This window comes from Trachurus japonicus, chromosome 7, assembly GCF_045865225.1.
Source record: "Trachurus japonicus isolate A0001 chromosome 7, Traja_1.0".
Lineage (NCBI taxonomy): Eukaryota > Metazoa > Chordata > Actinopteri > Carangiformes > Carangidae > Trachurus > Trachurus japonicus.
Window position 1 is genome coordinate 25,371,207 of NC_140913.1, and position 13,208 is coordinate 25,384,414.

General features: G+C 43.4%; 2 protein-coding genes across 6 annotated transcripts; one reads left to right on the forward strand and one right to left on the reverse strand.

Annotated features, from left to right (window-relative positions):
- The first annotated feature begins 27 nt into the window (after positions 1-27).
- LOC146984856 (receptor-type tyrosine-protein phosphatase V-like) lies at positions 28-5,496 on the forward strand. Of its 2 annotated transcripts, none has more exons than XM_085782389.1 (10): positions 28-726; positions 1,214-1,313; positions 1,389-1,479; positions 1,587-1,663; positions 1,767-1,901; positions 2,519-2,641; positions 2,798-2,958; positions 3,082-3,217; positions 4,302-4,372; positions 4,507-5,496. In XM_085782389.1, exons 1-10 carry the CDS (start codon positions 722-724, stop codon positions 4,733-4,735), a joined length of 1,128 nt encoding a protein of 375 aa, XP_085638515.1. In that variant the 5' UTR covers positions 28-721; the 3' UTR covers positions 4,736-5,496. The 2 variants fall into 2 exon arrangements, with proteins under 2 accessions (XP_085638515.1, XP_085638516.1); XM_085782390.1 differs by having other exon boundaries at positions 4,510-5,496.
- LOC146984857 (transcriptional regulator QRICH1-like) lies at positions 5,149-13,186 on the reverse strand. 4 transcript variants are annotated; one of them, XM_085782386.1, is made up of 12 exons: positions 12,951-13,186; positions 11,970-12,258; positions 11,786-11,881; positions 11,553-11,693; positions 10,690-11,463; positions 10,399-10,576; positions 9,793-9,947; positions 9,539-9,653; positions 8,408-8,516; positions 8,098-8,246; positions 7,916-8,006; positions 5,149-6,578 (listed from the first exon to the last, which is right to left on the reverse strand). In XM_085782386.1, exons 2-12 carry the CDS (start codon positions 12,222-12,224, stop codon positions 6,392-6,394), a joined length of 2,250 nt encoding a protein of 749 aa, XP_085638512.1. In that variant the 5' UTR covers positions 12,225-12,258; positions 12,951-13,186; the 3' UTR covers positions 5,149-6,391. The 4 variants fall into 4 exon arrangements, with proteins under 4 accessions (XP_085638512.1, XP_085638510.1, XP_085638513.1 ...); XM_085782384.1 differs by having other exon boundaries at positions 9,530-9,653; XM_085782387.1 differs by having other exon boundaries at positions 12,895-13,186.
- Between the last annotated feature and the right edge of the window lie 22 nt (positions 13,187-13,208).

Sequence of the window (13,208 nt, forward strand, 5' to 3'; positions counted from 1 at the left end):
ACTTCTTCCTGCATGGAAAGAGACAGAGACAGAGAGAGAGAGAAGTATTAAAAAGATGACCCAGAGCAGTGCAGACGTCCTCTCCGACCTACTCGTTCTCTTCAGTGTGTGGCAGACTTAAATCTTCATCACAGGTCAGTTTGTAAAGGTAATCCTGAGACAGAGCTGTGATACTAACCCGTGCGTTTTCTTTCTGTTATTTGTGTTTGGGGTTGAGAACTTGTTGGAACAGGTTTTCTTTCTGGTTGGGTCAGTGTTAACTAAGTGCCCAGTGTGAATGCTGCGCTCTGCTTACGTATGCTCTTCTATTGTGACATAATGGGGGGAGAGGTATGGTTACAGCGGAATCTATTATCTGCTTTTTCTGACTGATTCAATAAAGCAGCCAAGCCGACACCTATCTTAATTACAGGTGTATCGAAGCTACACAGTAGTGTGTTTCAAGAATGTGATTGGTGTCAAACGTGTCTGTTTGAGAGCTAAAATTCCTCACTAAGTGTTCAGGGGGAGGGGGAACCAAGAGGCAGACACAGATGTTCTCAACAACAACTCAACCAGTTTGCAATTTTATCACTTTCCCACGGATTTTGACGGACTAAACATAATTGAAGTTTCTTTTCGAAGCAGGAGTTTGGTATATCTCTTCGCCAGCTTCAATACTGAAGTCACTCCAAGTCCCTGCTGCATTTCTCCTCAGGACTGAGGGCCCTCTAGAAAAGCCATGAGGTAAGGATGACAAACTGTGAAAGAAAAGTGGACACTGTGGTTTATATTTCATTATCATCAAAAAAACAAAACAATGAAAAGACCAAAACATATAGAAGGGGCTCAGTGGTGCCATACAGATGGGTGGTACTATGGAATATAGAAAATGATGATACACGCAAGATTACAATCGCTGGGGAATAGCAAATTTTATGTGCTCCTTAATTACAGCAGCAGGTCAGAGTTTGTGGGTTTGATTCTAAATTAACGATGTGCCCTGAGCCCTGTCTGAGTTCTTTGTGTTTGTAATGTAGTTTGGACAGCAAAGGAGGTAGCACAGAGGAACAAACTCGAGCTACAGCTTAATAATTTGGATTTCTTTACTTATTTGTAGGAAACTACTAAAAAAAATAGAGAATATGACCAGACTTATCAATATTGCCTGAGTGCATATCTGAAGAATCAAAATGATTTAATTTAGTGTGTGTTTGTGTGTGATGTTTTACAGGGTGCAAACCTTCTCAAGAGGGCAGATTCTGCAGGAGTTTCGTGTTCATTGCCAGTCATTCGCTGCCAATGACAGCAGAGGCTTCAAACAGGAGTTTGAGGTAATTAGCGTTTTTAGAAATTGACCCTCGGATCAGATTGACTGATTACTGAGTCATGTCTTTGGTCTTGTGAAGGAGCTTAGTGATGTTGGCAAAGACCTCCCCACCAGAGTGGGGGATACAGGGGCCAACAGACAGAAGAACAGATACCCCTTCATTTTACCATGTGAGTGCTAAATCTATATTAGTACAGTTTACAGCATCACCTGTTTGTGCAGCTACAGCATGTGTGAGACTCTTATTTGTCTGATTTCCATTCTCTGACCAACATAGATGACCACTGTCGAGTGAGGCTGTCCGTTCAAAACTCCCAACCACACACTGACTACATCAACGCAAATTTTGTGCCTGTAAGAACTCATTGATTCAGTTGTTTTCATCATTTCGTTGTTACTGTTTTATTGCCCGTCCGTCTGTGTCTGCATCTGTCGGTGACTGTGCTTCTGTCCTCAGGGTGGATCATCAGAGAGAGACTTCATCTGCACACAGGGTCCTTTGCAAAACACCATGGCCGACTTCTGGAGGATGGTGTGGGAGCAAAACGTCAGGATAATCGTCATGGTGACAGCTCTGAGAGACAAGGGCGCAGTAAGAAATATAGAAGACATTATTTAGTCTCTGTGTGTGTTGACTGACCATCAACCGATCTTGATGAAATCATCACAATTTCACTGTGATGTCTGCACATTCAGAATGACAGTGTTCAGTTTCAATGACTTACCGTCTAGCTCTGTCTAAAGGAAACTAAATGTGCCTACCAGCAACCCCACTGCTCATGAATATAAATAGTAAATACAGGTTAAAGCATGTTTATTTAATCTATCTCTATTTAATAAAGCTGGCACACAAGAAAGAGAAAGTCACTGCACCCAGACAAGAAACAGTCTGGCATATAGCTCCCATAAAAACACAACTTTTAACCCAAATGTTTGGATTAAACAAATAAAAAACAACAGTTATCTTTAGAGCTCCAGGGGGCCAATTTTGTTATCCCTGCACAGAGTCACACTCGCTGTTTCCCTCTTTGTCTTTGTGCTAAAATCAACTAATTGGCTGCTGCTGGTAGTTTCATATTCACCATACACATTTCTCTTTAACAGTGTGAGAAATTGAAGAGGTTAAATTATAATGATAATAATAATATAAGAAAATCCCCCCCAGTTCCTTTAAAATGTTGACTTTGGCCCCTGTTTCCATGTGTCCAGGTGCTGTGTGATAGGTACTGGCCTCTGGAACGAGGGACAGTTCATCACGGACTGATCCAAGTGACAACAGTGACCCGCAAACAAGGTCCAGATTATTTTATCACCACCATTAACCTCAGACAGGTGAGTCAAAGACACATTCATCATCCCCTCTGCTGCTCGTAACCTGCTGCTGTTGACTTCTGTGTGCACTGACCATACAAGTCATCAATCAAAGAAGGAGAAGAAAAAGAAGAGGAGGTCTTCTGGTTGGATTAAAGCAAAGTGTTTGAATTTCAGAGACACAGTCCCACAGACAGGATAATCACACACTACTCCTTCCCGTCCTGGCCGGACCGGGGCGTCCCTAAAGACGCATACTCCGTGTGCGTCTTCACCGGCCTCATCCGACAGCATTTAGAAGCCATTCCTCGCCTGGGGCCGACTGTGGTGCACTGCAGGTCTGAACTTACTTTCAGCCCATCACCCACCCCTGCAGGAAAACCCATTACTCACTTATATAGTCCTGTTAGATGGTGCATGTGACAGGTTTTCAAGTCAGTCCTGTTTTTTGTGTGTTTCAGTGCAGGTGTTGGTCGCTCTGGGACATTTGTTACGTTGTTGTGGCTGATGCAGCTGTGTGCCAGGGGCATCAAGCCTGATGTCCGGGCCGCTGTGGAAGATCTACGGCTGCATCGAATGTGCATGGTCCAGAACCTGGTCAGTAGCCTACTCTGTGGTGCTCACACCTTCTGTGGTGGGAGAAATATTGAGGCCTTTTATTTTGAGTTATTAGTCCTATGTTCAAAATGTTTACTGAACTTTACTTAAATTACACACTGATCAGTGGCAAATGTACTATCAGTATCAGCTACTTGAGTTTGTTCCACATTGTCACATTTTATATGGAAATATTGTACATTTTACTGGCAGCGGTAGTTAATTGCTGTTTAAGTTTTTACAAATTATATAATATCTCACATTCATAAGGCATGAAGCATTGTTACATTATAGATTACCGGTATACAAAGTGTCAGCCTCACTTTGACAGCATTAAAGTTACATTCACAAACATAGTGCTTAAATATATATTACTTTTACCTACTGTTAATATACAGAGTAGACAGGGCTGTCAGAAATTTAAGTTAAATTGTTTAGGTTTCTATAAAAGCTCATAAACACAGTTAATTATGTGTAAGAACAAAAAGTGTTATCAGCAAAATTTCAAGCTTACACAGTCAAAATGTCTCCTGTGTTTATTTTATATTGTGTAATTATACTATTATGTTATAATAATTTATTCAATTTATCAATTATGCATTACATTGTGAGCGCCATTCTAGTGGTTTGGGTGAATGTGGAGTTTATGCCCTTTCACACTGTTAAGTTGATTAACAGCATTTTAAAAAGAGTTATATTAGTTATTTTAGCTCAGTGTAAAGTATGTGGACATTAGCCTCAAAGCTAAGGTGAGGCTACAGTTATGTAATATAGTCTGCAGCAAATAAAACAAAGCAACCAGGGTGGCCGTGTTTTCCTCTATAAATGGGAGAGTAGAAACCTAGCATGTTCAAGCACATATACAGCACCTCAGTATCCTAACTTTGCTAACTTAAAACATCAAATGTATGTGATATTCCAGTTTTCATTGCAGTAGTGAGTGTATTAAAATGAATAGTTACTTTCTGTGACACTCATAAACTTGTCATCTCCATGCTCGTTAACTCTCTGCTCTACTGGTGCATCGCAAACCCCATTAAACAAAGCATCCTCATTACATGCTCATTCCTTTGTGTGTGCTCAGGATCAGTACATATTTGTACATCAGTGTCTGCTACAATGGCTCAGCGGAGGAACAGGAGGAAGCTCAGCATGGTGAGAGTGCAGAAATAAGCTCCCACCGAGCACCAACACACACCATATTGAATTTTTTCAGCACAGGGCAGCGTATTATTAGTCAGTGTAACGTGTGATGACATTTTAATTAGGTGTCCTCTCTTTTCTCCCAGCAGCCCACAGATTCAGGGAGCCAGTTCAAATATTAACCACCACACTCAGGATCGGCCTCATGGCTCCGGAGGAGACAGAACAGGGAGGAGGAGACGCCACCGTCACAGGCAGAAACCTCCGCCAGAGTCGCCACAGACCACAATACAGCAGGTTTTAAACCCAGGGAACCTACTGAGGAGGTTACTGCCCTCCTCATCCTCATTTCATCCAGGCTCACAGCCCTCCTGAACTCACATAAAAGCTGATAATAGAAAAACACACACACAAAAGACCAGGGGATAAGCTGTGTGTGTTGAATGCCTGGCCCTGCAGGCACAGAACTGGCCCGACAACATGCAAATAAACGCTGGTGACGAAACGACACACGCACCTTGTTCACCGTGTTGCCGTGAGCAGAAATTGAGCCCAACACCTGTCATTCAAGTAAAACCTGTCCCTCTACAGTGAATTACTGAGCATGTAGAGTGGTGAGAATAATATGAAGCTGCTTGCTACCAAGGAATGCTACTGGTGCACATGGGCACAAAGGTCGGATCAGGTTCAACAAAGACTTCTCATGTCTCCTCTGTTACTATGAAAAGATGTCTGAGCGCATTTCTGTTTGGTTGTTGTGAGCTTGTTTGCCTCCATTATTGATAAAGTGACGGTGTGAGATGACTTTTATTTAGAAAAAAATCATTGTGCATCATTTTATATCACACAATGCAGGCTATCAGTACTTAAGGATGCATGTGCAGAATTGATACTGGACTTGCTAGAAAGGCAGACACATGGTATAGTGGCTGTACAAAAAAGGTCATGTTTCAAAAACACACAGGCACTGCCATTCTCCTTAGATGACTGAAACCCATTACAGTACATGAAGGAGCTATGAGTATTATACATTATACAACATTAAGGGCTACCCAGCTTCGTAGAGTCTTTCATCTGTCATGTAATAAACATGTATGATACAATAGATCCCTGTTCGGGCGAGTTGTGGGGTTGGTTGGTGGAGGGAGGAAGAAAGAGGGAGGGGGGGAGAGAAAGACAAAAGGATCCAGCAGGGTCAGCATCCTGCGCACTCTGTCTGCCACGTCTCCACCATGTGGCAAGTGCCAGTAGCTGCAGGTCGAGTGGGTGACACTGTATTGCAATAAAATTCATAACAGAGTAAAGTCTTGATGTGATTTAGAGCTGCTGAGCTGTGCCGACAGAGGGAGCCAGAGCCCAGGGCAGCGTTCACTAACAAGCGAGTCATCTCCAGAGTTTGGTGTTGTCCACGTGTGAACTCCACGAGTGAAATACTTAGGAAGAGGGACAATTCATTGAAAATTTCACTTTTAGCCTATGTTTGGCTTAGTAATGCAGTCTTAATACCACTGAGGTACTCACTGTGAGACTTAACAGTGACCAAGGCAGATGAGGGAAGGAAGAGCAACGAAGAGGGAAGTCTAAGAAAAGCAGCACAGCGCAGGCCAAACCCAGAGAAAATATATATGAAGTATATTACAGATTAAAACAAAATGGAAGAGAAAAAGAAAGCGATCAGGGCTATTGTAAGGAGAACCGACAGTTAAAATAACATTTAAATTAGAGTTCAGGTCCAATAAAAAGATTAGACACTACATCCTTTGGCCAAAACAAAAAGAGAAAGAAAAAAAAAAGGACTTGAGCGATTGCCTCAGTAAGACAAATTATTATCTGTATTGTTTGTATGTGTATGTACAGTCCATGTGCGCAAAGATATGCTGACACATAATGAATATAAACATATACATGCCACCCTTACAGACCACAAGAGGGTGTGAGAGAATAGAAAACTACTGATAATGAGCAATCAAAGGCTGGGTGAAGAGGAAGAGGGAGAGTCTAGTCCGTGTTATCGCTCTCCTCCCAGTCAAACTAGTGCACGCTCTCCGACATGTGAATGGCTTCTTGGATTTCACGGACGACCAGGATGCGGGCAAGCATCTGCTCCAGCTGTTCTTTTGGGATTGGCTGAGTCGAGTACCAGATGGGGCTGTTTGGAGCCACCACGGGCTCGGGGGTCAGGTAGAAGGTGTCGTTGCGACCTTTAGCACTCTGTGGACTGACAAGAGAGAGAGAGAGAGAGAACACAGTGTGAGGACGATTTCAGGATACTCTCCTAAATCAGATGTAACAGTTACCCTTTCAGCTAAACTACGAAGAGAGAAACGTAGTAGATAGGTGTGTTTTTCTCGTTATAATTTCCATCTGCCATCCATCAAACGCCAGAGGAAAGCAAGATGTTGTAAATCCAGTTTTCAGGCTGATGATCATGATTTATGATCAGCACTGTGTTGTCCCTCCTCCTCCCACCCCGTTCACTGCACTGGAAGGCCACAGACGACCACAACAAAACATGTCGGCCATGTGGACCATTTACAAGATGTGCACTGTAACCATAGTAACTCGGTCACACAGAATGGGTGTAAATGACAATAACAGATTTACAGATATTTCTCAGTTTCCCCTGATGCGCTGAAGGACTCACTGTTTCTGTCATGTCTTTCCATGAACTGTCAGCGTCTTAAAACCCAGTGATCCTTAAACTCACCACAGAGCTAAATGATTTTACCAAGTGTCAAATTCACTGTGCTGTTCACTGTGTGTGCTACTTATTATATACTACCGAGTTGACTGATAGGTTTAAAAATACTGATGAATAATTATCATGCAGCAGCCATGTGTAATTGTAACTGGCACACTCACAGAAATACAGCATCTGCCAAAAATGTTTAATAGTGGCCGTGGATCAGCCGACTGTTCTCATCTATTAATATGTAAGGACAAAAAATCCACAGCAGATACCAACCATTTTGGGCTTGTATTGCAGATGCTTTCTCACACTTTCTGCGATAGCTGAAACTAAAACTGAATATTCCTTCTTCATGTTGCCATGTGCAGAGATCTCTAGTGGCGTGAAATCACATTTAAAGATTGGTATTTGAAAGTAAAACCAGATCCAGTGTGTGATTATAGAGTTCATGTGTACAACCACCTTTTGTTGGCATTTCTATTTTCTAAAAAGCATTTTTCTCCACTTTAAGTGAAGGAAGCCTTTCACTTTTAAAAAGGCAGCCAAGGTCAGAGAGGGTAGTTCCTTTACTACTCGTCATGCTTTTGAGAGGCAAGAAACATTAAAAATCCTTCACTGTTTTTGAAAGCAAAAAAAAAAAAGTTATTAAATGACATCCATGTATTTGTCAGTTGCCAAGCAACAGTGTTCTTTAAGCACTTGAACACTGTAATGTGTAATGTGTCCTCCACCTCGCATGTCAATAACAAAACAGTTTTATTTGAAGGTAACAGCAGCAGCAGCAGCAGCAGCTCTGAAAGACTAATCATACTTAAACCTGGCCAGAAATCTTTGTGTTGCATTCAAATGATGTTTTATATATTTACCATTTGAAGAGGTAGAAATCGTAGAGTTTGATGGGGCATCGCAGTGGGTTGTCTGGGTCCTCCAGCTGCTCTGAGTACATGTCATCTGTCACTGAGGGAAGAAAGGAAGTCGTTTATTATCCTTTAACATTGGGTTTCCCGTCAGACATCGCTGTGCCTATTAAATCCATGTGCGCTCTTACCTTTTTGACCTATGAACCTCTCTGTTGACTTCAGGTATCGGATGCTGGTGCTCTTGTCTTTGGGGTTGTTGGGACTTTTCCTGGTATGTCTAAGCACCTTCGAAAAGGCCACTTTTAGATGCTGATCCACTGTCTTCAGGTGGAAATATCTGTAGAACGATAACACAGTGTGGGAAGGGTGATAAAGAATAATTACATCAAGGTTCCTGGATTTGTTTTTGCAGATTAGCAAATTGGGAGTTATCTGTTGTAAATTAATCTGTCCATCTGTATATTTACATATATATCGAGTAATATTGCTTTAACTCACTTTGTGTTGAAGAACATTAGAGTTGTGAGCAGTGTAGAGGGTGAATGGGCTCCCAGCTGTTTACATTCCCACAACATCTCCTCTGTCACATGACTGGGGATAATGTAACCTGGTTGGAAAGATAAGGGGCCGATTATTAAGAGCCAGCAGTTCATGCCAAAGGGAGAGAGACATCGACTCTAGGCGGTAGTTACAGGGAAAAAAATAATTTGTGTTGCGTTGACTACCATCACAACATTACGATACTGTCACACTGATTAATCAAATAATGTTAAAATACAGTTAAGAGATAAAGAACTGTTATGATATCCTACAGAATAGAAAAGACTCACTCTTCACCATGTCATTGCTACATAACAGCAATGACAAAGACAACAATAATAATGATAATAAAAATAATAATAAACCTTCAAGAGGACAATTCTTCTCTCATACTACAAAGGAATGCAAACAACGAGCTGTCAACAGCTTCACTTGTGATATGTAGGATGCTGTATGGAACTGAAACCTCTGCAGATAATACTGTCTGTATGCTGACATAATAAACTTTTAAAATAAAATTTTACTCTAATCCACCACTGGGCTTTAATTCTACTGTGCAGCTGTAATATTTCACTACACAGAATGAGATCCGACTCTATGGCAGCAACATTGCAGGACAGGGGTTTAGACTGAGGGAGAAACTATGAATTAGGGCTGACCCGATTATCATATTTTGATAATCGAAGCTTCCCGGACATAAAATCGATTTAAATCGAAGCTTCGACGGCCGGGGGGGTGCGCGATCGTAGCGGAAATAATGAAAGTAATGGCAAACAAACACTGCATATCTCCAAAATCAGGCAGGTTTCCAGGATGCCAAGTCGCCTACTCATTTTAATGTAACAATTGATGATGAGAACCGGTGTCAAAAAGGAAAAAAGGAGCAAAACAAAAAAAATCGATCACGGACTTTCATGATCGATTACCATGGCAACGAACAAAGCTTCGAAGCTTCAAATTTTTTGGGTCAGCCCTACTATGAATGTCATCGCTGTTAACACGGTTGGTTTGTACAAACACAATACAAGCACAATACAGAGAAAGACACATTGCAAGTTCACACTGAGTTGGGACACCTACAGTTCTCACCTAGAGGGTGAACCGATGGTCTCCATGGATCCAGGATCTGATGCAGACTATGGGCGAAGCGAGTGTAGTACTGATCTGAGAAGACGTCATCCACACGACCGTTATCAAACAGATACTGGAGGAGAGAGAACGGGCGGGGGGAAAAAAAAAGATGCAGTCAGTGTTTCCTCATCACGACTAAGTACCGACAGGGAGGAGTGGATGTTGAATGGGGAGTGAGTGTGTCTGTGCGTGTGTGTGGATAGTGAACTTACTTTTTGTATGCACAGAAATACATAGTAAAGAACATCGGCTTCATAAGATTCCCCTTCCAGCCCCCGGGACTCTGTTGTCATCAAAGAGAGACCCATGCAGAGCTCAGCGACAGCACAAGACACCAAGTCCTCCTGGAAACGTAGTGCCTGACGTCCTAGAAACACACACACACACACACACCAGTGGTCAGTTTGACGGATAAAAACAGAGGGAGAAAAATGATATTTCTACAGTGCCACAACAAACTCTATGCGTATGTACTTACAGGGTTGCTACACATTTGATATTTCAAAATTACATACTTTTCTAGACTTCTCGGTAAAAAAAAATTCAAATAATTTGTGACATTTGAGTATTTAAATAAATTATGCAATTGTTTGTTTTCATTATTCCGAATTTGTGTGCCATAATGTCACCAAATAATTTCCAGGAGATTGTAGCTAATAGCGCATAATAATAAACCCAAATAACTTCACATAAGACCAAACCCAGATAAGTAATAAGATAAATATATTTTCATACAATAGTTTCCATTTTCCATACTTTTCTAGACCTGGAAATGTATAAAATCAAATTCCATACTTGCGTAGGAACCCTGTACTTACGGCCAATTGGGGCGAGTGTGTTTTTGTCAGATTTTTCCAACTCTAAGTTTTTCCTCTGAGCCCAGAGCCGCCACACATCCAGGCCTTCTTCTGGCTTTAATGTGGCAGGAAGCAGCAGCTCCTGCACCTGCACTTGCTGCTGGCCTTGACCATCTACCTCCGCTACCACCGTCTGGCCCTGCACATACACAAACACACCAACATAAATTAGCACATACAGTAAATACAGCTCTAGACGAGTGTATGCTAAAGCTTAAAGAACATGTGTCAAATCGACAACTGCGTTCGTACCTGTAGCTGCTGTGCGTCCTGCCCTGACAGTCCCTGCGTGTGCAGTACCTGCTGCTGTGGGTCCCAGATAAGGGACTGTGTAGCATTGGGGTATCCCTGCACCGCCACTGGGATGTGAATGTTTCCATTCATCAGCTGAGCAGGGAACAGCGTGTTTGCAGCCAGAGTGTGCACCACTTCCTCCTGCCCCCCCATTACTCCAGAGCTTGTTATGCTGGAAACCGCCTGCGCTGTTTGACTCTGACTGGCAGGGATTTTTAGCTTGTCGTTTTCAACCGTAACTTGTGTTGGCATTGTAGTCATTGTTGTAGTGTTTGCCCCTGTAACCTGGACTGTTCCATAAGCCTCTTGGGGGATGGCGATGTGTGTCACCTGCTCGCGGCCTCCGGACCCGGCAGGAGCAGAATACACAGGGATGGTCCAGGTCTCTCCTGTGGGACTGGTGATGGTGCCTGTAGCACTGTAAAGGTGAGAACTGTCCACTGTCAGGAGGTCTGGCCGCAGGGACACGTAACTTTGCTGCTGGCCCTGTCCCTGGGGGATTGCCAGGACCGTCGCCACCTGCTGACCGGGCAGGGCATAGGACACGGTGATGGGCATGTCCACCTTGCGCTTTTTGGCCGGCTGGAGGACGCCTGCTCCCTGGGATGTGGCAACTGTGGTTCCCAGTACCCTCCTCTCACTATCCTGCTGCTGGGTGGGAGACAAAGCCCCCACTGTCTGGATTTGGATCTGCTGTCCTCCTGCAACAGCTGCCACCAACTGGGCTTGCAGCTGAAACACATGGGAGTGCAACAGTAATTAGTAACTAACTACATTTAAATTCTGACTGGTCACAAAATTTGTAATCAAGATAAGTGTACCTGTTGGTGCTGCTCCTCTGTGAGCTCCCCTGGTTGAATCAGCTGTGCAGTAGTCACACCTTGTAGCTGTTGATGGGAACCAGAGGGCACTTGGAGGACCTGACCCAGCATCTGCCCTTGCTGCTGGCCCTGGATCTGCACCTGAAAATATAACACGACAGTCCAAAATTTAGTGGATCGGGCATGAAATAGAACAAGAAATCAGTGGCAAATGAAACACCAAATGTGCAAACCTGCACTATTTGTTGCTCTGTATTCTGCTGTACAGATTGCTGCTGGGACGTCGCCTCTTGTATCTGTTGCTGTTGAGGTTGGACCTGCACTTGAACCTGCAAAAGGAAGACAAGTGTCCTTCAAATAAAACTTCATTTCAGAGACTGATCTTGTTCACATGCCCCATTTAGTGCATTGACTTACGGGGCAAGCCAATTCCAACAGTGACCCTGCCACCTCGGTGCTGTCTGTGTAAATGCAGTTGGCCTCTTGCTGGTAGACCATAGTGGTGGTGGTGGTCGTAGTGTCTCCACTTTGTTGGCTGAACTCCTGCAAAGCGTCCGGCCCTTTGCTGGCCAGCGACTCCAGGAACTCCTTCATGCGATGCTGAGGGATGCTCCGAGCTTTCTGCCTAACCAGCTCCTCATAGGAGCCTGCACCATCCAGGGAGTTATTCATTGCTGCTGACAGTGTCCTCTATCGATGGGTGAACCTGTAAACATGGTGATTTTTTTTAAAAATACACAATTGATTTAAAGTATTTATGATGACATCGACCAGATAAGAAAAGCAAAGGAAATCAAAAAACAGACGACCCAAACATGGTTTTTATTTTAGAAATAAAAAGTCACCACAAGATGACATGTCAGTTGAAGCTTTAAAATGTTTACAGTCTGACCTACAGTTCACTATCCTTGTTGCAACGTACACGGAGGTAATAGGAAAGGGTTAATTCTAGCTGCGTGTATACGAGCTGGGACAAAAGCGCGGTCACTTTCCAAATCCGATGCAGTATTCAAAGTGGTGATGGAAAGTGCTGCATGACGAAAACACACACGGTTTCACACGACTGATCAGCTACGACAACGTTGTATGGTACAATAGCCCCATAAGAGCCAATCTACCAGCTGATTACACAACGCGCTAGGTTAGCCAGGTGCACACACAGCTAACTAGCCGCGTTTTGTTTGCAACTAAAAAACGGATCAGGCCACAGCTGTGTGTGTGTGTGTTGAAGGGGCGGTTAACAGAGAGTGATACTAATGCGAATGAACGACAATGTTTTAACTTTGTGGGTCATGGCGCATAAACAGAAAACACCCTCCCGTGTCGGTAACGTTACACCTACTGTATTTTTGTTATCTCCGTGGCTAGCAGGCTAACGTTAGCGGGCGCGTTAGCTACCTCTTCCTCAACCGGGCCCCAGGATCGAGCCGCCCACTTGTGCTTTCTCTGCCCTTAGCAACGGCGGTCCTCTTCCAACCGACGGGGAAACGAAGTGCCACTGGTGCTCCTCTGCGGCCGTATTGCTCTTTATTTTTCTCGGTTTTCGTCCGATGGATAGCCGTGGTTTTTCTTTTTCTCAACCACTCATATTTCGCTGGGCGCCATCTTACCACGGTATCCTTCCTCAGACCAATGGGAGAGCGATTTGTAACTATG

What these genes read in the sequence shown, in the direction of transcription:
- LOC146984856 (XM_085782389.1), top strand. An exon ending in TCAACGCAAATTTTGTGCCT is followed by an intron (nt 1,664 to 1,766) that starts GTAAGAACTCAT and finishes TTCTGTCCTCAG; the next exon opens with GGTGGATCATCAGAGAGAGA. An exon ending in ACAGGAGGAAGCTCAGCATG is followed by an intron (nt 4,373 to 4,506) that starts GTGAGAGTGCAG and finishes CTTTTCTCCCAG; the next exon opens with CAGCCCACAGATTCAGGGAG.
- LOC146984857 (XM_085782384.1), bottom strand. Translation starts at nt 12,224, where the DNA reads ATGAATAACTCCCTGGATGGTGCAGGCTCCTATGAGGAGCTGGTTAGG. An exon ending in CAGAGCAACAAATAGTGCAG is followed by an intron (nt 11,694 to 11,785) that starts GTTTGCACATTT and finishes TTATATTTTCAG; the next exon opens with GTGCAGATCCAGGGCCAGCA. An exon ending in TATTTCTGTGCATACAAAAA is followed by an intron (nt 9,654 to 9,792) that starts GTAAGTTCACTA and finishes TCTCTCCTCCAG; the next exon opens with TATCTGTTTGATAACGGTCG.